Source organism: Rhincodon typus, chromosome 22 (genome assembly GCF_021869965.1).
Source record: "Rhincodon typus isolate 14 chromosome 22, sRhiTyp1.1, whole genome shotgun sequence".
NCBI lineage: Eukaryota > Metazoa > Chordata > Chondrichthyes > Orectolobiformes > Rhincodontidae > Rhincodon > Rhincodon typus.
The window spans coordinates 28,623,721-28,649,656 of NC_063353.1; the positions used below are offsets into that span (position 1 = coordinate 28,623,721).

The 25,936-nt window shown below is 41.2% G+C and overlaps 2 protein-coding genes across 2 annotated transcripts in view; one reads left to right on the plus strand and one right to left on the minus strand.

Annotated features, from left to right (window-relative positions):
* ccdc146 (coiled-coil domain containing 146) overlaps positions 1 to 25,936 on the minus strand; it is a 140,197-nt gene that overhangs the window by 107,610 nt on the left and 6,651 nt on the right. The window contains exon 3 of the mRNA XM_048610438.1: positions 20,929 to 21,080. Within this exon, the coding sequence (XP_048466395.1) occupies positions 20,929 to 21,080 (152 nt within the window). The remainder of the gene's footprint in view (positions 1 to 20,928; positions 21,081 to 25,936) is intronic.
* On the plus strand, positions 14,220 to 19,762 carry fgl2a (fibrinogen-like 2a). Its single transcript, XM_020527162.2, has 2 exons — positions 14,220 to 14,917; positions 17,028 to 19,762. Exons 1-2 carry the CDS (start codon positions 14,326 to 14,328, stop codon positions 17,726 to 17,728), a joined length of 1,293 nt encoding a protein of 430 aa, XP_020382751.1. The 5' UTR covers positions 14,220 to 14,325; the 3' UTR covers positions 17,729 to 19,762.

Sequence of the window (25,936 nt, forward strand, 5' to 3'; positions counted from 1 at the left end):
GTGCCATTATATTGTTTTGCGGACTCTGCACGTAGGTTTGCCCTGTATCAGAACTCCCTCAATGCTAACTGAGTTGCAATCTTACATAGAAACCCATGCAGATCAATGCTCAGAAACCTGACAACAGTCATGATGCCTTCATCCTGCAGCAGCACTACATTTGAGCCACTGTCCTAGATCAAAGGTGGCTACAGAAATTCCAAAGTGAATCCTTTGAACTAGTGGCTCAAGACTCCAGTGTTCACTTCATGCACATTTGTGCAGCGCATATACAATGAAAACTATGCTGCAACACAAAATGTGATGGAGCAGATATTCAACTTCAGAAGGAATTCTGAAACTTCAGCCAACTGCATCCACTTGAATATGAGCTCCTACAGAAAAGAAGCTTCACTGGACACTGACTTTCTCGACTCAGACAAAGTTCAAAAGATTTAATGTCCCTATCTTTAATATAGAAGTTATTCTGAATTGTAACCTGTTTCATTTCCTTCTGTTCTGTGAGTGTGGGTGTGATTTCACACGTGCATGAGATCATCTCCAAGTTTAATTTCATAAATAAACCACCTTCTTGTTTTCATCTTTAAATCAGAGTTTAATGTTTACAATTTAAATCTTCACAAAGAAGACATGGAGGAGGGACCAAAACATAGTCTATTTCAGAAAAAAACAAAAAGAAAAATTTGAAAAACTATGCTCTGAGTTAGTGAAGTCTAATAAAACAATTCAATTTGCTTTTCTCTATAAGAGAAATTATAGGCTTGTCTGGAATTAAATCCATCACAAACAATAGAAAACTTGTCCCAAATCCAAATCTAAGAAATATGGCGGAACTTGATACTAAAAGAAACCAACTGGAAGCCAAGAGAAAATTCAGTGTCTTTTACTACAAATAAACATGCTGCGCCAAATTCCTTTAATCTAACACTAGATCAATGATTGAGAAGAATTAACTGGCAAGCCCTTGGCATCTTTAAGTCTAGAACAGTTGGAAGTTATAACTAGGAGAAAGTAGAAATAAAAAATACCTTGGAAATCAAAAAGACCTGTTTTATTTGAGATGCTCCTTGAACACATGGGTCTCAGTCCATATCCGGAACAGGTAGAAGATATAGAACTCATTGGAATAACTTACCAAGATTAATTAGCCTAGCCATAAATGACTGATAAACATGGTAAAGAGGAAGCAATGGCCAGAGTTTCAGGAGAGAGGAGAGAGATGTTGTGGTTGGTTGGCTCGCCGAGCTGGTTCATTGTTGTTCCGCAGACATTTCATTACCCTGCTGGGTAAAATCATCAGTGATGCCTCCAATGAAGTGCCGTTGTGTTTTCCCGCCTGGTTTTTAAACTCTGGAGTCTGTTGAGCTGGATTACTTCACTTCCGGTTTTCCTTCGCAATGGTATGTATATGGAGTCGAGTTCTATGTGTTTGTTGATGGCTTTCTTCATGGAGTACCAGGCTTCTAGGAACTCCTGTGCCTGTCTCTGCTTTGCTTGTCCCAGGATCTTGGTGTTGTCCCAATCGAATTGGTGGTTCTCCTTGTCCATGTGGAAAGAGATGAGTGAGTATTGGTCGTGTCTTTTTGTAGCCAATTAGTGTTCGTTAACCTTGTTATTAATTTCCTTCCTGTTTGTCTGATGTAGTGTTTGTCACAGCCTCTGCAGGGAATCTTGTATATGACATTGGTCCTGTCCATAATGGATAGTGGGTCTTTGGTTCGGGTGAGCAGTTGCCGTAGGGTCGATGTGGATTTGCTACTCTGATGCCCAGTGGTCGTAGGAGTCTTGTGGTTAGTTCCAATGTGTTCCTGATGTAAGGTAGCATGATGAGTGTGTCGGGGCGTGTAGTATCTTCCTGGTGTTGTTCGCGTAATAGGCATCTTCTTACCCAGTTTATTGATGTCCATTGTCCTTGAATACCTGGAAGAGGTATTCTTCTTCTTCTCGGCGTAGCTCTGTGCTGCTGCAGTGTGTTGTTGCCCGTTTAAATAATGTTTGCACACAGCTTCGTTTGTGTGTGTTAGGATGGTTACTGTTAAAGTTCAGTACTTGGTCAGTGTGTGTGGCTTTTCTGTGTACTTTCGTTTGGAATTCCCCATTTGTCCTGTGCTCTACCATGACGTCCGAGCTACAAATCTACTCCAAAACCTTAGAGACCTATGGGCGAAACACACTCAAATTGGCACGAAAATGGGAGAACTACGCAAACAACTCTACTTCCTACGTGGATGCCTCAGGAACCAGGTATTACCACACAGTTTGAGATACAAACCACCCATCAACAACCCACAAGCCAGCAAAACAGCAGAACAAAATGGCCGCAGGATGGTAAAGGTAATGAGAAACGACGCACACAACCGGCTCCACAAATAAACAGAGAAATTACGCGCCAAAAAACTTTATTCGTGGAAGCTACCAACCATGACTGGACAACGGACCTGGAACAAGCCATCAACATCAGCGAACAGACCACAAGAGCCAGGAAAAGATAGACCCTTCAGGACAAGCTAGCTACACTTGCCCACCAAAACGACAACAACAGAGCAAACACCTGGATAAGAAACCTCTCAGACAGGAAACTGACAGACACAGAAAAAGCAGTTCTTATTCACGGACTTAACTATAACTACAGAGACACCAACAAAACAGAATTCCTAGCCACACTGGAAGCCACACTGAGGACCAACAACATGAATGAAGAAAAACAATAAACCATAAGACAGACAGTAATCTCGACACTGACCAGAAGGAGCGAACTCAACATCCTCAACACATTGGAAAGGCAAGCCCGAGAAGGATTGAAAAAGGACAAGAACATCACAATACTACCCGCAGACAAAGGGCGCATGACAGTAATACTAAATAAAAGGGACTACATCTCCAAGGCACAGGCACTGCTAGCCGATGAGAACACATACTGGTCAGTACATACTGACCCGACACCGCAACTCAGCAACAAAATCCTCTAAATGCTAAAAAGACTCAAACAGACCAGACAGATCAACAAAACAGACTTCTTAAGAATGAAACCCAAAGGAACCATCACACCCCGATTCAATGGTCTCCCGAAAGTACACAAACCGGAAGTACCTCTTAGACCCATAGTCTCCCTACCAGGCATGCCATCACACAGATTAGCCAAGTAACTACAAAAGAGACTAAGGCACCTCATCAACAAGTCACCCCATGCGATCCACTCAGCCCAAGAGTTCCTCAATTCCATTACAGACATAAGGATAGATGACGGTGAGACCATGGTATCGTTTGACGTCACTGCCCTATTCACATTAATAGACATACCACTAGCAAGGGAAACAATGACAGCACTACTAGAACAAGAACAAGACCCCAGTGAAACCATCTCCACAGACAACATGCTGAAGGTACTGGATCTGTGCCTCACCAGTCAATTCACTTTCAACGATCAAACATACAAGCAGATCAATGGTACACCCAGGGGATCACCTATCTGCGAACTAATAGCCGAGGCGGTGATGCAAAGACTAGAAAGTATGGCCCTTCCGGTAATCCAACCAAAATTATGGATATGCTATGTGGATGACACCTTTGTCATCATTAAACGGACCAAACTAGAGGAGACACACAAACTTATAAACAACACTCTCACCGGAATAAAATTCACTAGACAGGAGGAGAAGAACAAACAGCTCCCATTCCTGGACGTCATGGTAGAACGCAAGACAAATGGGGAACTCCAAACGAAAGTACACAGAAAAGCCACACACACTGACCAAGTACTGAACTTCAACAGTAACCATCCTAACACACACAAACGAAGCTGTGTGCGAACATTATTTAAATGGGCAATGACACACTGCAGCAGCACAGAGCTACGCCGAGAAGAAGAAGAATACCTCTTCCAGGTATTCAAGGACAATGGACATCCAATAAACTGGGTAAGAAGATGCCTATTACGCGAACAACACCAGGAAGATACTACACGCCCCGACACACTCATCATGCTATTTGCACCAGGAACACATTGGAACTAACCACAAGACTCCTATGACCACTGGGCATCAGAGTAGCACACAAATCCACATCGACCCTACGGCAACTGCTCACCCGAACCAAAGACCCACTATCCATTATGGACAGGACCAATGTCATATACAAGATTCCCTGCAGAGGCTGTGACAAACACTACATCAGACAAACAGGAAGGAAATTAACAACAAGGGTAACGAACACCAATTGGCTACAAAAAGACACGACCAATACTCACTCATCTCTTTCCACATGGACAAGGAGAACCACCATTTCGATTGGGACAACACCAAGATCCTGGGACAAGCAAAGCAGAGACAGGCACAGGAGTTCCTAGAAGCCTGGTACTCCACGAAGAAAGCCATCAACAAACACATAGAACTCGACCCCATATACATTCCATTGCGAAGGAAAACTGGAAGTGATGTAATCCAGCTCAACAGACTCCAGAGTTTAAAAACCAGGCGAGAAAACACAACGGCACTTCATTGGAGGCATCACTGATGATTTTATCCAGCAGGGTAATGAAATGTCTGTGGAACAACAACGAACCAGCTCGGCGAGCCAACCAACCACAACATCCACAACCCGAGCTACAAATCTACTCCAAAACCTTAAAGGAGAGAGAGAGTTTCAAAACAGAACGAGCTTTCCAATGAAAAAATAATGCTAGAAATTAAAAGCTCAACAGGAGAAAGATAAAAAGAGAGAGAAAGTATGACCCTTGCTCAGAATGTATAAGTAGAGCAAGAATGATCTTTTCAGCAAAAGATGCAGGTAATGAAATTAAAAGTCCAAATAGAGTCTGGAATGACACAGAAATATTAGCTTAATTCTTGGGAATGGATTGGTCTGATCTTGGCCCTCTGCCCAAAGTTTCCAGAGAAGTCCAAGGAGACTACACAATGGAAGGGCAACAGAAGGGTTCTGTTCAGCTACTGAGAGCTGCAGAGGCCTCAAAGATCCTTAAGGGATGAAAGATCCAATAAATAATGGGAAAATGAAGGGAAAACCGTGGGACTTTGAGGAGGCTGAGCCAGAGCCTGACAGATTCAAGTAGTTCAGGATATAACTCACAGGAACTATTTGGGCCAGAAAAGAGCCAATTGAATCTAAGAGTCAGGATGGAACCCAGGAGATAGTCCAGAGAAGTTGTATAAACTGATCAGTTTCATAAATGTCCTGAGGGTTTCAGAATGCTGGACTAAGTTTGGTGGGAGGCTAAAGAATCTATCAAGATAGCCATCTGGACTTAAAAAGGCTGAAATAAGGCTAGTAAAGTTAAAAGTGGTCAAGAAAGGACCTGTGAATCTCAAAAAGTGATGAAGGGAATGAACTAGAAGTTTAATTGGCAAACACATTCTGAACTGGGGAAACCATTACCCTGTAAGAATGACCATTACCTGCAACTGTTCAAAAGGCAGTGCAAGAGCTGCTGATAACTCCCAGCCATTCAAAACTGCTGTGCAGTACTGTAGTTAGAGACCAGAGAGAAGCAAAAGTCCTGGTATGACAGCAGCAGAGGTTGAAGGAGATGCAGCCAAACTATGGCGAGCAGAAACTTTCTTCCCTGGGAAAAAGAGAGACACAGAAAGTTCCCAAACCCAGCCAGAAAATTTGAACGGAAGGAAGCCCTGCTGGAGAACAGGGCGTCAGGCTAACAGAAACTGTTTTTCCATAATGAGCAGGAGATTAAGAGGTTTCCAAATATCCCATAGCAGGTGAAGAAGCTACATTAGCTTGATTTAATAGGAAAGGAACCTGTACCCTGCTGGATGATCAGGAAGTCAGGCTAGTTGAAACCTTACAGCATTTAGAGGGAGATTGGAAATTTCCCAAATAGATTCACAGTTGGTGTTAAACCTGCCTTACCCAGACTGACAGGAGTCTGTGCCCTGACAATGAACAGCAGGTCTGGCTGTCCAAATTGGCCATTTCAAAGACACATAGAGAGACCTGAGAGATTCCAAAATAAACCCACAGCTGGTAAACAGGCTGCCTTACCAAGTGGAAGTTGCAGAGTGAGCCGTTAAATCTGGACCAACCACTCTGAGTGTCCCAAATGTGTCCCAAAGACTATAAGACAGAACAAAGATGCAGAAAGGTCCCAAACAGGGCAGAAAAGATTGAAAGAGGAGTAGTCTACACTTCTACTGGATGAACAAGAGGTCAGGCTAGTCAATACAATGTCTTCAGATTTAGAGAGAGAACAGGAAATTTCCAGATAGACATGGTGAGGGAGATGCCTCAACTAGTTAAGGAGCTGCAGAGTAGTGCAGCAACAGCTGAACAGCCAACTGAAGGCAGTAGCATTCTAACGGTATTGAGGATGCATGCGTACCCAAAGTAACCAAAAAGGGAAAGTTAACACCCTGAAGTTCCACCACACTTGTCACAACCACAAAGGAGTTGAAGAGGGTCGAGTGGTAATATTGACAGACTATTAATCCAGAAATCCAGGTAATGTTCTAGTGAGATGGGTACAAATCTCACCACGGCAGATGGTGGAATTTGAATTCAATAAAAATCTGCAATTAGGATTCTAATGATGACCACGAAACCATTGTTGACTGTTGGGAAAAAACCCACCTGGTTCACCAAAGTCTTTACCTGGTCTGGCCTACATGTGACTCCAGACCCACACAATGTGGTTGACTCTTACTTGCCCTCTGGGCAAGCTAGTGAACGTATTAAAAAAAATGTGTTGAGTTTAAAAAGTTAAACACAAAGCCCAGTAAACTGGTGAATGTCTGTCAGAGGGAGCCAGGAGAAGTCAGCTGGGAAGGAGGGACTAGAGGTTTCCCCATTTGAAACTCTGACTGCCAGGCTGGCTGACACTGGAATCTTGGACTTAAATGGCCAGTTAGCACTGCTGATCAAACAGCAGTGGAAAGATGTGGCCACCTTGTTTGAGAAATTTTTAAAAATTCACTGTGTAGACAAGATGGGTCACTGAGCCTATTTCAGCATAACTAACCTTTTAAAAGGGTACTGGCAAGTCCCAGTTATTCTCAGAGAAAGAGAAATCTCAACATTATTTCATCAAGGTAGAGTTATGCCAGAGGTCATGTTTTTTGGCCTTGAAAATGCCCTAGCAGCCTTTCAGAGGTGGATAAAACATGATTGCTGGATTCAACAATTGTAGAGTGTTCTTAGAAAACTTGATGATTTACATAATCGAATTGAAAACCACAAGTAGAACAGGAAAATGTTAAGAGCATTTTAGAAAAATAAGATTGAAAGTCTCCAAGCAACCTGGTACCCTTTGAAACTCCTAAAAAGTGAAAAGCACCCAATGGCAGATTGTTTCACTCAAGTTGTCTGTTGTCATTTTTTTTTGTTGCATCTGCTTATTTGTCTCTTTGACTTTCAAAAGTGAATCACAGACTGAACATATATACTTCTTTTCCATTTTTTCTGCAAGAAAACATGCTAAAAAATAGAATTTGCTTTTTCCTCTGAGAGCCTGAGGAACATTATTTCCACAAAAAATGAAGAGAGATCATAACTTGTTTTAAAAGTTATACTTCCTTGTTTAATTTTTAAAATGGACTTTGCCTGGCCTCTACCAAATATATGATGCAAATTGACTACATCCATTACAGAGCCAGGGCTCAGATCATCCTCATGGAATTGCACACCCTTCTGTTCTGTGGACATTGTAGTCAAACCAGCACAGAAGAAAAGGCGATACTGTATCTCCCTAGCAGAGGTTAGGAATAAAAGGGAGATACTGAAACGCATTATTCTTGAAATGGCACTAATGCAATGAATTATACAGTGCAATAGTTTTAATTGAGGCATATAAGGTTAACTTCTTTATACTTGAGATGATAACAATTCCATTTGTCTCCCAAGGTGAAGACTGGAACCGAGCTCCATGGATAAAAACCAAGTGTTTGCAGACTTTTCCAGGAACATTTACATGTTCAAACATCCTCGCCATCCCAGACAGGATAACTGTAACTCTAATTTCTGTTGCTTTGGTTTGGTAAGAATCTAGTTATTTGCTAATACTCAGTCTGCTTGTTAACATTGAGACATTCAACAGGAAATCTAAAACAAAGCATTTCATTTGTAGAGTGAGTGAGTGAAGGATTATGCTTCACAATAACTTCCAGTAAACAGATAAATTCGACAAATGAAAATGTATGTCTAGGCTTCTTGGTCATTTGTTTCTTTTAAAGTATATTTATTTACTGTAATTTTGTCTTCTGCTGCCCAAAATGCCAATCCTCCCTGGAAGTTTGAGTGGGAGATCACAGGGCTAGGTGAATCTTGATCCACCTAGGGTAGGCGATGGCCTAGTTGTATTATCGCGAGACTATTAATCCAGAAACCCAGCTGATGTTCTGGGGACCCAGGTTCGAATCCCACCATGGCAGATGGTGGAATTGGAATTCAGAAAAAAGGTCTGGAATTAAGAATCTACTGATCACCATGAAGTCATTGCTGATTGTCGGAAAAACCCATCTGGTTCACTAATCCCCTTCAAGGGAGGAAATCTGCCACCCTGGTCTGGCCTACATGTGACTCCAGACCCACAGCAATGTGGTTGACTCTCAACTGCCCTCTGAAATGGCCTAGCACGCCACTCAGATGTACCAATCACTACAACGACTCAAAGAAATGAAACTGGACGGATCACCTGGCATCGACCTAGACACTGGAAAAGACAATGGCAGAAACAGCCCTGTCGACCATGCAAAGTCCTCCTTACTATCATCTCGTGGTTAGTGCCAAAATTGGGAGAGCTGTCTCAAAGACGAGTTAAACAACAGCCTAACATAGTCATACTCACAGAATCATACCTTACAACTTTCCAGATACCACCATCACCATCCCTGGATATGTCCTGTCCCGCCAGCAGGACAGACCCAGTAAAGAGGGCAGCACAGTGGTAGAGAGTCGGGAGGGAGTTGCTGTAGGAGTCCTCAACATTGATTCCAGACCCCATGAAGTCTCATGGCTTCAAGTTAAATATGGGAAGGAAACCTCCTGCTGATTACCACATACCATCCTCCCTCATCTGATGGATCAGTACTCCTCAATGTTGAACAACACTTAGAGGAAGCACTGAGGATGGCAAGGGCACAAAACGTACTCTGGGTGGGGGATTTCAATGTCCACCACCAAGAATGACTCGGCAGCTGTACTACTGATCAAGCTGGTTGGGTCCCACAGGACATAGCTGCTAGACTGGGTCTACGGCAGGTGGTGAGGGAACCGACAAGAGGGAAAAATATACTTACTCATCCTTACTAATCTGCCAGCTGCAGTTGCATCTGTCCATGACAGTATTGGTAAGAGTGACCGTTGCACAGTCCTTGTGGAGACAAAGTCCTGCCTTCACATTGAGAATAACTTCCATCGTGTTGTGTGGCACTATCACCGTGCTAAATGGGACAGACTTTGCACAGATCTAGCAACTCAAGACTGGGCATCCATGAGGCACTGTGGGCCATCAACAGCAGCAGAATTGTACTGCAGCACAATCTGTAACCTCATGGCCCGGCATATCCCCCACTCAACCATTACCATCAAGCCAGGGGATCAACCCTGGTTCAATGAAGAGTTCAGGAGGGCATGCCAGGAGCAGCACCGGGCATACCTGAAGATGAGGTATCAACCTGGTGAAGCCACCAAACAGGACTACTTGTACATCAAACAGCGAAAGCAACAAGTGATAGACAGAACTAAGCGATCCCACAACCAACGGATCAGATCTAAGCTCTGCAGTCCTGCTACATCCAGTCATGAACAGTGGTGGACAATTAAACAACTCACTGGAGGAGGAGGCTCCACAAATATCCCCATCCTCAACGATGGAAGAGCCCAGCACATCAGTGCACAAGATAAGGCTGAAGTATTCACAGCAATCTTCAGCCAGAAGTGCCGAGTGGATGATCCATCTTGGCCTCCTCCAGTGGTCCCCAGCATTACAGATACCAGTCTTCAAACAATTCGATTCACTTCACGTGATATCAAGAAACGGTTGGAGACACTGGATACTGCAAAGGTTACAGGCCCTGACAACATTCCGGCAATAGAACTGAAGACTTGCGCTCCAGAACTTGCTGCTCCCTTAGCCAAGCTGTTCCAGTACAGTTACAACACTGGTATCTACCCGACAATGTGGAAAATTGCCCAATTATGTCCTGTACACAAAAAGCAGGACAAATCCAACCCGGCCAATTACTGCCCCATCAGTCTACTCTCGATCATCAGTAAAGTGATGTAAGGTGTCATCAACAGTGCTACCAAAGCAGTACCTGCTCAGAAATAACCTGCTCAGTGATGCCCAGTTTGGGTTCTGCCAGGGCCACTCAGCTCCTGATCTCATAACAGCCTTGGTTCAAACATGGACAAAAGAGCTGAATTCCACAGGTGAGGTGAGAGTGACAGCCCTTGATATCATGGCTGCATTCGACCGAGTGTGGCATCAAGGACCCCTGGCAAAACTGGAAGCAATGGGAATCGGGGGCAAATGCTCCAGTGGTTGGAGTTATACCTGGCACATAGGAAGATGGTCGTGGTTGTGGGAGGTCAATCATCTCAGCTCCAGGACATCTCCTCTGCAGGAGTCCCTCAGGGCAGTGTCCTCGGCTCAACCATCTTCAGCTGCTTCATCAATGACCTTCCCTCCATCATAAGGTCAGAAGTGGGGATGTTCGCCGATGATTGCACAATGTTCAGCACCATTCGTGACTCCTCAGATACTGAAGCAGTCCATGTTCACATGCATCAAGATCTGGACAATATCTGGGCTTGGTCTGGCAAGTGGCAAGTGACATTCATGACACACAAATGCCAGGCTAGGACCAACACCCATAAGAGACAATCTAACCACCGTCCCTTGGCATCCAATGGTGTTACCATCACTCAATCCCCCCACTATCAACATCATGGGGGTTACCATTGACCAGAAACTCAATGGACTCGCCACATTAACAGAGTGGCTACAAGAGCAGGCCAGAAGCTAGGAATACTGCAGCGAGTAACTCATCTCCTGACTCCTCAAAGCCTGTCCACCATCTACAAGGCACAAGTCAGGAGTGTGATGGAATACTCCCCTTGCCTGGATGAGTGCAGCCCCAACAACACTCAAGAAGCTCGGCACCATCCAGGACAAAGCAGCCTGCATGACTGGCACTACTTCTACAAGCATTCACTCCCTCCACCACCAATGCTCAGTAGCAGCAGTGTATACTATCTACAAGATGCACTGCAGAAATTCACCAAAGATCCTCAATCACCACCCTCCAAACTCATGACCACTTCCATCTAGAAGGACAAGGGCAGCAGACATATGGGAACACCACCACCTCTAAGTTCCCCTCCAAGCCACTCACCATCCTGACTTGGAAACATATTGCCGTTCCTTCACTGTCGTTGGGTCAAAATCCTGGAATTCCCTCCCTAATAGCATTGTAGGTCAACCCACAGCACGAGGACTGCAGCGATTCAAGAAGGCAGCTCACCACCACCTTCTCAAGGGCAACTAGGGGTGGGCAAGAAATGCTGGACAGCCAGAGGCGCCCACATCCCACGAATGAATAAAAATAAAGCTGGGAAAGAGTGCCGAGAAATGATAAATGGAGCTTAATATAGATAAGTGTGAGATGTTGCATTTTGGAATGTCAAATCAAGGAGTTTCATGATGAATGGTAGGGCCTTAAGGAGTGCATTGGAACAGAGGCACTTTGGAGTTCAGGTGCACAGTTCTCTGAAAGTGGAGTCACTGGGCAGTAAAGAAGGCTTTTGGCACACTGGCCTTCATCAGTCAGAGCATTGTGTATAGAAGTTGGGAAGTTATATTGCAGCTGTACAGGACATTGGTGAGGCTGCACTTGGAGTATTGTGTTCAGTTTCAGTCACCTTGCTATAAGAAGGATGTTATTAAACTGGAAAGAGTGCAGAGGAGATTTACAAGGATATTGCCAGGACTCAGGGGACTGAGTTATAGGGAGAGGCTGGACAAGCTCGGACTTTTTTCTTTAGAGGGTAGGAGACTGAAGGGGGATCTTATAGAAGTGTATAAGCTCATGAGTGGCATAGATAGGGTGTCTTTTTCCAAGGGTTGGGGAATCAAAGACAGGAGGGCATCAGTTTAAAGTAGGAGGGGAAAGAATACATGGGAACCTGAGGGGCAACATTTTTACACTGAGGATGGTACGCATATGGAATGAGCTGCCGGGGAAGTGGTTGAGTTGGGTGCGTGAACAACATTTAAAAGGCATTTGGATGAATACATGGATAGGAAAGGTTTAGAAGGATATGGGCCAAGTGCAAGGAAATGGGGTTAGCGTGGATGGATACTTTGGTCGACACGGATCAGTTTGTGCCGAAGGGCCTGTCTCCAAGCTGTAGGACTCTATGACTCCATAAGTGGAGTAAGTGAAGTCAACAAGTGAAATCTCCCAGTCCTCTCTGTTTGTTCATATGAATCCTGCCCGGATGGTGTGAGCAAAAGGGAAAACAACTAAGATGAATTTTTTAAAAATCTCTGCATATGGTCTGAAGAAGATAATTCAATTTATTCTCTCCCCTGTCAATAACAGATGGCTTGGTTGGTATACTTGCTGGATATATGGGCAATAAACGCTGACCTGGCCAGTGGCGCTCTCATCCCGCGAAAGAAATACAGAGCTTGCCTGAGTTAGAATGTTGTGAGTTCAAAAACTTAAATGAAGAGGAATTTCTTTACTCAGTGTGACAAAACTTTGGAATTCTCTACCTCAGAGGTTCATGGAAGTTCAATCATTGAGTATGTTCAAGATAGAAATTGACAGATCTCTGGAGGCTGCTGAGATGAAGGGAAAAGGAGATAGTAAGGCAATGAAGTGGTGGATGACCAGCCATGATCTAATTGAATGGCGGCGCAGGCCAGATAGCTGAATGACCTGTTCCTGTTCCTATCTATGCTCTAAGTCAGGACCTAAATGCAAATGTCTAGGTTGACACTTCATGCAGCATTAAGGAAGCACTGCACTGTCAGATTTTTTTGCTTTTTGAATGAGGCATGAACCTGTGGTCTCCCCTGCCCTCATCGATATAGGCAAAAGAACCCATAGCACTATTCTGAAGAACAGCACTGGAATCATTTCAATGACCTGGCCAATGCACATTTCTCAACCAACAGACTAGAAACAGATTAGTTGGTCGTTATTAAATTGCTGAGTTGAGAAGCTGACTGCCACATAGCCTACATTTTAAAAGTTATTAAACCTTAAAAGTATTTTAAATGTTATGAAGCACTCCGGATGGCCTTGTGATGAAAGGCACTATATAAATGCAAGTTTCTCTATTCTCTTTTAAAATCTACCAACCATTTGAAGAATAAAACCAGTAACCAGAGAGGTCGAACAGCAATGAACTTCTAAATATTTGATGATCCCATTGACTATCACCGGTGGGGTGATTCTTCCTGCAAATGCTTACAAGTTTAATTGTGAGTGTTTCCAAGAATGCATTTACTGGAATGTCGAGTTCCAAAATGGCAGAGCTAACATGACATCATTTGTTTGGTTTGCATGGTTCCAGTTGAGGTACAATACTTATACATTAATGCCCTCACCAATATCGTATTGTGTGTCATAGATTCATTGAGGTCTGCAGCACGGAGAAACGTCTTTGGCCAATCATGTCTGCACTGCTCAAAAATAAGCATCTTATATTCTAATCTCATTTTCCAGCACTTGGCCCATAGCTTAGTACGCTCTGGCATCGCAAGTGCACATCTATATACTTCCCAAATGTTATGAGTATTTCTGCCTCTACCGCTCTTATAGACAGTGAGTTCCGCACTCCCATCACCCTCACTTCCCCTCTTAAACTCTTGCCCTCTATCTTACATCTATACTACTGCTCTTTGATCTCTCCACCAAGAGGAAAAGTTCCTTCCTGTTTTCCCCAAAAAATGCACACGTAGGGTGCATAAACCATTTCGGTTACCTACTATGTGCAAGAAAATGCCCCACAGGTTAAATCGCTGGCATGTTTGCAACAGAAATGTGTAGTATGCATATTTAAATCAGAAAAACAGTATTTACATTCTGTTAAAATATAAAATGCTCCAACATACTGTTTTGTAACTGAGGTAATTTTCAATTCATGTAGGCAGGCTAAGTGACTGTCAATAATGAAGACTGACAGATAGATATCACAAGTGAACACCCACCTACAGTATTTATATCCTTAGCAGCTTGCGCAGTGACTTCCCCGTTAGTCAGTGCTGGGGTACTGACAGTACGGCATTACTTATTATAGGTTTAAAGCATTTTTGCTTTCACTGTTAGTGAAACGTTTGTAGATACAATGAAGACTGCCGTTGCATTCTTTTTCCTGAATGTTGGATTAATACTTTGTATTGAAGCTCCTGTGGAATACAGCAGTTCCAGCAGATTCACAAATTCCACAGGAAGAAACGAAAACGGAGCCTGTGCCATCAAGCTGAAGCGCACAGAGTGCGATGAAGATGAAGTCTGTCATTATAAGGTCAACCTTCCACCTCTCACCTTTCAGCTACCCAAAGAGACAAAACTCCTCAAACAGACTGTCAAACAAGTGAAAAGTCTAACAGCAACAGTCCATAAGATGAAGAATAGATGGCTGGAAGCAAACCAGAAAAAGCCTATTAGTCATCAGCAAGCTACTGGAAATATAGAATATGGAAGAAAGGATACCAATAGAATATCGTTGTTGGAGGAGAAAATTACTAAGCTAACAGGTTTATTAAAGAATGCCAAAAATCAAATCAATGTGCTTCAGGGTCGTTTAGAACAGATGACTATTCTGAATATGGACAATGTTTTGCACCACATTAACAATGAGCTTTCAAAAATTAACTATACAGTGAATACACTGAACAACAAGTGTTCTACAAATTGTGAAGCTCAAGGTCAACTCAGTAAGTTAATCCATGCGTGAAATATAGAATACAAAACTATCAATATTACCAGGAGTCATAGTGTTGAATATTATGCTAATTTTCTGCCCCATTATAAGTAGATGTAAACTTGAAATTCTAGAATTATGTTTCAACGGACAAATTGAACAATGCAATACTTTGATTCATGAACCTTATCTATACTACAAAATGAAAAAACTTTGTCACCTGATAAACTGTCAAATATTAAGATATATTATTTGATTTTCCAAATTTTTAATTTTCAATTCAACTGGATTTTGCAGTAATATGTAAAAAATATATAAAATACTGAGATATGAATTTTGTAAAATACTGTTCAGTGTTTTGACTTCATTAAATAGGTATAATGTATTAAATTTCTAATTGTCACTCCCTTTCACTTTGTAAGTAAGCTTATTTGGCTGGTTGTTCTTTCTGAATTAATTGAACTGCTCATAAGGAGCAGGGAGTTTCTTGCTGGTCTTAAAGAGTGAATTGACACAAAATTAAATATTTCACTAATGTGTGCATTCGCATCAGCTAAAAATTACATCAACCTGATTAATTTTAATGTCAGAAACAAAAACAGAAATTGCTGGAAAAGCTCAGGAGGTCTGGCAGCATCCTGGGAGAGAAATCAGAGTTAATGTTTCAGCTCTGGTGACCCTTCCTCAGAACCTTTCCTCTGGGGAAGGGTCACTCGACCCAAAGGGTTAACTCTGATTTCTCTCCAGAGATGCTGCCAGACATCCTGAGCTTTTCCAGCAATTTCTGTTTTGTTTCTGATTTACAGCATTCGCAGTTCTTTCAATTTTTAATTTTAATGTCAGTTGCATTGCAAACTGAGGGTTTTTTGTGACTTTCATCACAGCAAATTAATGTGAATATTCATAAATGTAAATATTTTGTACAGTAAATTACAAGCTATCTATTTTTAATAATATCGTTTAAAATAGGACTTCTGGAGAAACGTTGAGACAAGTTTTCTTACCCAATAATTACCCTTACTCAAATCCTAATTTTCATGCCCCATACTTTTGCAATATTGTGATCTTGCAGGTAGTTCCCATGCTGCATGTCATATTATCAGAAAAGTCTAAAAGACAACCTGAGCTTAGGGCTTGATTTCAACTCTGGGTATGATTCATATGGACAAGCATGGAGGACTGGGAGGTTGCATTCACAGTCTACACCTGGTCCTGTGATCTCCTACCCAAAACTGCCAGGCATTATTGGCATGTTGGGCAACAGGAAAAAAAATAAAGTAAATAAATATACTTAAAAAGAAACAAATTACCATCAAGGCCTAAGCACTTCCTTTTGCCAAGATTGTCTGCTTACTAGAAATTACTATAAAGCATGTCCTACATCCACTCTCTTTACAAATGAAATGCCTCTTTTTTAGATTAACTCTGAACTGAAACTATTAATATTAAAGTATATCTCTGGGCCTAGAGATACCAAATTGCACCCATCACATCTTGTTTATATTTAATTGCAGAAATTGCTTCTATTGATTTTGCCTATATGCAGGAGTCCAACTATACTTTTATTAAAGAGTCCATCTTTATCTTTAAAACTGTCAACAAATTTGGCTCTGTTTGCAGACACAATTAGTTTGTATTACCATGTCATGTAACTTGTGTGTCGCCCGCTGCAGCCAAGTATTGTTTGTCGAAATGCTTTTGTGAATACTGGGCTTTCTTAAAACCACAAAAATAGGGAAGTAGTTTGTCAACATAGATTTTACTGTGCAGATGAATAAGATAGTATTATGAGTAAAGAACTGAGAAAAATGTGCATTTTGACCCTTTTTGTGTTATCATTTTTGATTGATTTCCAAATCATTTCATTGTTAGGAAAGTAGAATTTTGAAACACAGCTAAAGCACAGATCACCATCAATTAAGATTTTATTTAAGAATTTTTAAAGATCTGTCTGATATTTACTTGTTTAAAATGACTTTTGTAATAGAAGGTTTCTCCATTCTATATGTGCTGTATTTAATATTGTGAAAGATTATCGTAATATATACCTATTAATAGGTCATAATTCAGCTGGTATGAATTAAAAGGCAAAGTTAATGACCTAGTTCTGTACTTTCTTTCAGCCATAAAATTTCCTGAAGATTGCTCAGACTATTACGGACTCAAACAGCTGAAAAGCGGCATCTATGTAATTGCCCATGGCTTTAATGAAAGTTTTCCAGTTTATTGTGATATGAAAACTGAGAATGGTGGTTGGACAGTACTGCAGTCTCGCAAAGATGGTAGTGTCAATTTTAATCGCACTTGGGCTGAATACAAAAATGGTTTTGGGAATCTCTCAACAGAATTTTGGCTGGGAAATGACAAAATACATTTTTTGACAAAATCCAAGGAAATGATTTTGAGAATTGAAATAGAAGACTGGAACGGCATCAAAGAATATGCCTCATACGATCAATTCTTCGTTGCAGATGAAGATCATTATTATCGCCTGAATGTTAATGGCTTTTCAGGCACAGCTGGTGATGCACTGCATAATAACAAGAATTACAACCATGATCAAAAATATTTCACCACCAAAGATAAAGATAATGATAACTATTCTTTGGGTAACTGTGGGGCATATTATGGCTCTGGCTGGTGGTTTGATGCTTGTATGTCAGCTAATCTCAATGGCAAATATTATAAAAAACCCTACAAAGGCATACGAAATGGTATTTATTGGGGCACTTGGCACAATGCAGCAAATGAAATTCTGAATGGCTATCGTCAGTCTTTTAAGTCAGTAAGAATGCTCATTAGGCCTAAGACGTTTAAGCCATAGGTATGTAGCAACAAAAAAAAATTGCCAAATTATTTTAAACATGGTATTGGAGAGCTTTCACTGTGCAATCATTTTAAGAGCTGTATTCTACAGCATAAACTGCAATAAAAGTAACATCCAGCTTTATTCTTTATCATTTCTGACAACCCCTGGGCTATTTCTATAATGTCGGAATACTTCTCTGAAATAAAATCATATGTGCATCAAAGCTTATTCCAGCCAAGCACCAGGAAGATCAAGCCATCGTTTCCGACCTCACTTTACTCCTTTTTCACCAACTTCAACTGTATCCTCAATTACTTACTCAGGGTGATTCAGATTGTTCACATATCAGTGTCTTGTTTGATCTAGAGCTTCAAACTCTATCTCTGAAGAAAGGCACTTTATCTGAGACATAAACTGTGTTTCTCTCTCCACAGATGTTGGAAGATCTGCTGAGTATTTCTTGTTATTTTCAGTTTTATTTCAGGTTTCCAGCATCCGCACCGTTTGCTTTTACTTCAAACCCCATCTCCTTTCCATCAGCAATACTGCTTATTGCCACCTCTGCCCTTACTTTCAAGTACATGTGTACTAAAAATATCTTATATATATTTCACATCTCTTGAGTTGTTCAGTAGCTCCTGGCTAGTTTCCTATTCTCTAATTTATATTAAGTACAGCATGTTAAAATGTCACCCATTCATATTCTTTTTCACACTAAATCTTGATCATCTATCACAGTGTCCTTGTGATCTACATTTGTCCGTTCTCTTCCAATATATTGAATTTTAAGTCCTGGTACTCATTTTCAGATCCATCCAAGATCTTGCTATGCCCTACCTTTACCTTGTCGCCTCTCCCATACTTTTCAGTCTTCTGACTGACCTCCTGTGCCATCTTCTGTCACTTTTCTCTATAACTGATCGCAAGTCCTTCCATTATCTTGGAAGTACTTTTTGAACCTTACTGTCTCTCCACGTTTCTGGACTTTAAAATCCTCTCAAAACCACACCTTTTCAACCAAAGTTTTAGTAATCGCTCTACAATTCAACATTGGATTTTGTATAACTTTAAAAAGCATCTTAAAACATTAAATGAAATATAAATATATGTTCTTGTCAACAGAGAACATGTTAAAGAAAGATATGTATATGTGGGTGTAAAATATTTGTACTGCTTATTAATGAGTGTAATTAAGGTCAACAGGTACTGGCAGCATGCCAAATGTTGAAATGGGCCATCCATGTCTCAGGCCTGACAGTTGGGGTGCAGGCTGCCTACAGCTCTAAATCTTTGCCTATAAAAGGGCATAAATTAATTTTTACTTCCTCATCTTTTAAGGAGTTGGGTGGAAACAATTATAAAGTATGTATTTTTTATTTCATTTTGAAGAATTTCAGCTATATGCTTAAATAGAATTTTCAATGAAGAATTAATCGAAAAGAAATTTAGCTGGAATTAACTTCAGTAGAAATATTGTAATGCTGATGAATCATTTCATAACTTCAATTATAGCAGACAATAGAAATTTCCAATTAACTGTGCTATATTAAAAAGTATTCAGATTGATTATTTTAGCTTTAAATATATCTTTACTGATTGCACTGAATATCTTGTTATTAGAAATGCTCATCCACTGTTAACATATTATTTTGCATAATTTACTCAGCAATTTAATGTTAAGGCCAGAGAGTTGTAACAATTGTAAATATGTTTAATTGTTAGAAAGGTGCCAATGAAAGAATCAAAATAACTGCATTGTGCTAGAGATAGTAGGAACTGCCGATGCTGGAGAATCTGAGATAACAAGGTGTAGAGCTGGATGAACACATCAGGCCAAGCAGCATCAGAGGAAAGCTGACGTTTCGGATCTGGACCCTTCTCCTATACTGTTTTTGAAAGATATGTAAAAAAGCTGCACTTGTTTTTTAAGCTATTCTCAATATGATATATTTACTATAAGCACTGAGGCCTGTCACGAGCTCTGTAAAACTCTGTACAACTCTTAAACAAAACAAATATTTCTATAATAAAGCAAGCAATTGCAGGTAATGGTGTGATCTATTCTATTTACATATATGTCATTCAAGAGCACTTGGTTTGTCCAGTTTCCTAGCCAAATTCTTCCCTCAACCAATACATTAAAATAAATTATTTTTTTTTGTTGTTTATAGGTTCATGATGCGTAGAACAGAAAAATGCAAGTCTTTATACTGAAAAGTAATTAATGATGTTAAAGTGCAATGCAATAGAAACAAAAGGATATCTGAGAAGGGGTAGGGTGATGTAGGGATGATGGACGAAATTAATTGATGACGTCAATGATTAAGACCACTGAAGTAGAAAAGTCACAAAAGAAGACAAGGTTAAGAAGATAGTTACGTTGAAATTTCCAGTAACTTTTTTTCATCTGCAACAACTTGGTATGGTACCTCCACCTGTCCTCCTCTCACCACTACCCCACCACCTCACCTCCCCAACCCCACTAGATAACATAGGACCATTTGGTCCTATAACTAATGTCATTAACCCTCAGTAATAAACTAACCATAGCAGAGGATAAGATAAGATTGTCTCCCTCCTTTCCTTTAGCATTGGTAAAAATCTGCGATGGTAGAGGGACTAGCAACTAGGTTTATTGAATTGCCCTTGGTCAATTGCTTTTGGTCTTATTTGGTGGAGTCTGCAGAGTTATGTAACTTGAACTTAACTCTTGCTGTTGCAACATCTGTTTTTAAAACCTTTTATTGTAGAGAAAGTTGGTTGCCTTTCTTTTTTGGTATTTTTAACTGTCATCCAATTCTCTTCCAAGGCCAGTAAGATCACTCGTTGATCCAGTTCCCAGGAACTGGAAATATTTGTCGGTTATTTCCCACCAAGCTTACTGAAACTGCAGAATTCATACACTTGCATCAACCTGTCTCCTCAACCACAATTTCATTCTGACTTCATCGACTATTTTCCAGTTATCTCTTTCCCATTCCCCATTTCCTGAATCTCCTTCACATTTCCTGTCTTCCCTTTATCCACAGTCAAAAGGAATAAAAGTCAGAAGGTGATGTGAGATAAGTTGCTGACTTGCTATCACGCTATATTACACTATTAAAAATCAAAGTAATACCCAAGATTTTAAGAGCAAGATAAGTTCAAGCAAAATATTCTCCATATTTAAAGCTGCACAGAAACATTAAATAGCGTAAATATAGACGAGAACTTACTTCATCCAGGCATTGAAAAGCAGGACTTGTAGACACATCTGCAGGTTCCTCTTCTTGAAGGATTACTGCTGGGGCTACAGCTGTGATGGGGGTTTCTTCGTCATCTTCGTCAATATCATCTTCTGATTTTTTTTCCTCTTCACTCATATCTCCTGGCATATAAATATTAAAATTATATAAAACATGAAAACATATAAATACAAAGATGAAGGAGTAGTGGTAGCAAGAGCAAGGAGGTATCTCTCAGTGGGCACCTCCTTCTTGATACCAGATTCTATGGTCAGACACTGAGGAACCTGTCCTGGAAGCCTGCCAACCCTGGCAGGAATTGCTTTTTGGGGTGATTGCATAGCAAGTTCCCCACCCAATGATGGAACAAGGCTCATAAGTGGACATTGCTGACCTAATGGAGGGCTTCAATTGGTGGCCATTTATAAACCTTCTCACTATGTGCCTAATCAGGGCAAAGATGGGAAGTATTGTTTTCAATAGATAGGAATAAGAGGCCAGTCTTTCAAACCAAGTACTTGTGGATAGAAATTATCGAGGAGCTGAGAAATAGTACTATGCCTGGAACATGGATACTGTTCCTCGAGAGATTGACTAACCTTGTGACAGCAGGAAAGGTGAATAAGTGCTAACAACCACAGTCTGACTTCCCCAGCATTCTCCTGTACAGCACCCCACAGGCCAACAAACTTTGCAGCTCCATTCATTCCTCATTCTCCAGACACATCCTCACATACCCATCTGATTGGCTAATAATGACATTTATCTGACATCTCATAATTGGTGCAACAACCTCCTCTCTGCACAATTCATTTCTCACAGTCATGACACTGTTTACTCTCCTTGCATGAGAGAAAAAAGCACAAATTTAGGGAAAGAACACAAAGCCATGGATGGATCTACAGTGACAGCTAAATTGATAGTCACTGCAATTCATACTACTAGGTCCACAGTGAAAGAAGCCTTGCTTGAGGAAGTTGCAGGTGCTGGCAATGTTCTCCTATGAAATTCTGAGTTTGATGAGGCATGGGTCCTCAGGGATATCAAGAAAGCAGACTCTACTTCTTTAGACCCTGGTTGGGAGTATAACCTTCATGTTGGTCAACTGTTTCGATCCCATCTGTCCTATGAACAGCTATGTATTTGATGAGAAAGCATCTGGTATGCAATTGAAATTGTTGCCGTTCCAAGTACTGTTGATGCAGCTCCTCTTGTTCTTTATCAGAGGTCCAAGAAAGAGTTGCTCCCATATTTTAGGAAAGGTTGACAACAGGAAAAATCAGATTAAAGTGAGTGAAGTCCAAGGTTAGTTCACAACTCAGAAAGAACTCTGCAGTTCTTGCTACGTCAGAAAGTTATGTCAGCTGTGAAGCATAAGACCATAAGACCATAAGACATAGGAGCAGAAATTAGGCCATTCGACCCATTGAGTCTGCTCTGCCATTCAATCATGGCTGATAAGTTCCTCAACCCCATTCTCCTGCTTTCTCCCCGTAACCCTTGATCCCCTCGATAATCAAGAACCTATCTATCTCAGTCTTAAATATAATCAATGACTTGGCCTCCACAGCCTTCTGTGGCAGTGAATTCCATAGATTCACCACTCTCTGGCTGAAGTAGTTTCTCCTTAACTCCGTTCTAAAAGGTCTTCCCTTTACTCTAAGGCTGTGCCCTCGGGTCCTAGACTCTCTTACCAATGGAAGCATCTTCCCAACATCCACTTTGTCCAGGCCATTCAGTATTCTGAAAGCTTCAATTAGATCCCCCCTCATCCATCTAAACTCCAATGAGTATAGTCCCAGAGTCCTCAAACGTTCCTCATATATTAAGCATTCCATTCCTGGGACCATGCTCCTCTGAACCTGCTCCAGGGCCAGTACATCCTTCCTGAGATATAGGGCCCAAAACTGCACACAATACTCCAAATGTGGCCTGACCAGAGCCTTATAAAGCCTCAGTAGTACATCCCTGCTTTTATATTCAAATCCTCTCAAAATAAATGCCAACATTGTATTTGCCTTCCTGACTACTTACACAACCTGCAAGTTTGCCTTGAGAGAATCCTGGACTAGAACTCCCAAGTCTCTTTGCACTTCAGACTTCTGAATTTTCTCCCCATTTAGAAAATAGTCCAAACTTTTATTCTTCTTACCAAAGTGCATGACCTCACACTTTCCATGTTATACTCCATCTACCACTTCTTTGCCCACTCTCCTAACCTGTCCAAGTCCTTCTGCAGCCTCACCACCTCCTCAATACTACTTGTCCCTTCACCTATCCTTGTATTGTCTGCAAACTTAGCCAGAATGCCCACAGTTCCTTCATCTAGATCATTAATGTACAAAGTGAAAAATTGTGGTCCCAGAACTGACCCTTGTGGAACTTCACCTGTCACCAGCTGCCATCCTGAGAAAGATCCCTTTATCCCCAATCTCTACATTCTGCCAGACAGCCAATCTTCTATCCATGCTAACACCTTGCCTCTAACACCATGGGCCCTTATCTTACTCAGCAGCCTCCTGTGTGGCACCTTATCAAAGGCCTTCTTGAAGATAGATAACAGGTAGATAACATCCATTGGATCTCCTTGGTCTACCCTGATCATTACTTCCTCAAAGGATTCTAGCAGAAAAGCATAACCTCCGTAGATGAAACCCTGCTGACTTTGTCCTATTTTACTATACACTTCCAAATATTCAGCAATCTCATCCTTTACAATGGACTCCAAAATCTTACCCACGACTGAGGTTAGGCTAATTGGCCTGTAATTTTCCGTCTTTTGCCTTACTCTCTTTTTAAACAGGGGTGTCATGTTAGCCATTTTCCAGTTCTCTGGGACCCTCCCTGACTCTAGTGATTCCTGAAAGATCACCACTAACGCTTCCACTATCTGTTCAGCTATCTTCTTACTCTGGGGTGTAGTCCATCTGGTCCAGGTGATTTGTCCACCTTCAGGCCATTCAGTTTCTCTAGCACCTTTTCCATGGTGATGGCCACCATACTCAGCTCTGCCCCCTGACTCTCTTGAATTTTTGGGATATTACCTGTTTCTTCCACTGTGAAGACTGACGCGAAGTAATTATTCAGTTCCTCAGCCATTTCCTTGTTCCCCACTACTATCTCTCCACCGTCATTTTCCAGTGGTCCAATGTCCACTTTTGCCTCTCTTTTGCCCTTTATATACCTAAAGAAACTCTTACAGTCTTCACTTATACTACCGGCTAACTTACCCTCATATTTAATCTTCTCCCTCCATATTTCTTTTTTTGTTGCCCTCTGTTGGTCTTTGTAAGCTTCCCTGTCCTCTGGTTTTCCACTGTCCTTCGCCACATTATATGCTTTCTCTTTTGCTTTTATGCTATCCCTGTCTTCCTTAGTCAGCCATGGTTGCCTCATCCTCCCTGTACGATGCTTCTTTTTCCTAGGGATGAATTTTTGCTGCGTCTCCTGAATTATTCCTAGAAGCTCCTGCCATTTCTGTTCCACTGTCTTTCCCACTAGGCTCCTCTTCCAGTCAATTCTGCCCAGCTCCTCCCTCATACCTCTGTAGTCACCTTTATTCAGCTGTAATACCGTTACCTGTGATTCTATCTTCTCCATCTCAAATTGCAGAGTAAATTCTATCATCTTATGATCACTGCCTCCTAAGGGTTACTTTACCTTAAGCTCGCTTATCAAGTCTGCCTCATTGCACAACACTAAATCCAGTATTGCTTGTTCCCTTGTGGGTTCCACCACGAGCTGCTCCAAAAAGCCATCTCATAGATATTCCACAAACTCCTTTTCTTGCAATCCACTACTAACATGACAGTGAAACTTGGATCGTTAACAAAGTGCTGTGAGGACAAACCTTTCACATAAAAAGCACAATAACTGTCAGATTCAGTGAACAATGGATCAGTTTAAGAAACCCATGCACTGGCTCTTAACACAAAATGCTGGGTTAAAGTCACATTTATTGCCTATTCTTGTATTGAAATTAATTATCCAACAGCTCCATGGAGATTTCCCTCCCCTCCTGCAAAAGTGCCCTGGATAAACTCGGAAGTGGGTGGGATCATGCCAGGTTTCTGATCTGATATCACATTTTTGAGCTTTAAATTGACCCCATCTGCACCCGAATTTGCTCCCAAATTGGAGTTAAAATTCTGTTCTTTCTCAAAGAAGCTGGCACAGAAAGCAAATTTAAAAAGTTCTCCTCAAGTCCATTTCTTGCCAAATAGCAGAAAGGGTTAAAATTTAGACAATAAAGCACTGAAACAAATTTTAAAAACTCATCAACTACTACTTGTAAATAAGTAACGATTCTGAAGAGATTAACGTTTCTTTTATGAATATCATACACAATCTGTAGATGGAGACAGGGAGTTCTACTCAAGCCTCCCTAGGGACTGGGTATATATACACCTGCTCCCAAGGATCCTAGTATTGTACTTGTACATTGCTATTTTGCAGTAAACCATCTTGTTATCTAAGAACATTGTCTCTTCTGCAGTATCCTCCAACACCATTTGCTGGATAGGCCCAGAGAAAATAAAGATAGAAAGAGGAGGATTGGTGACAGCGAGCTACCTCAAAACACTTCTTGTCCAGTACCACAGGCTCACAGTGGTGGTTGTGTAGAGATTTCCAGCCCATTAAAACATCATTACTGATGAGACAAGGGATGTCATGCAGCTTCATTTCGTAAGAATAGCAGGTCCTTATGCCGTTTAGTAAGAATGAAACACTATATTAACAGAGCACCTTTTATAACCTCAGGACCTCCCAAAGCACTCTGTTGTAACATAGGAAATTTGCAAAGCAATGTCTGAGGAACAGCAATGTGATAATGAGACGTTGGTCGGAGGTCACATATTGACCAGGGCAGATGGGAGCACCTACTTGTCCAAGTAAAAATTGGGTCCTTAATCAGCATCATATATGATGACATTCTCATGTCAGAAGCTGGCAGCTGAGACCCAATACAGTAGGAATTTGATTTGTAATGCTTGTTGGG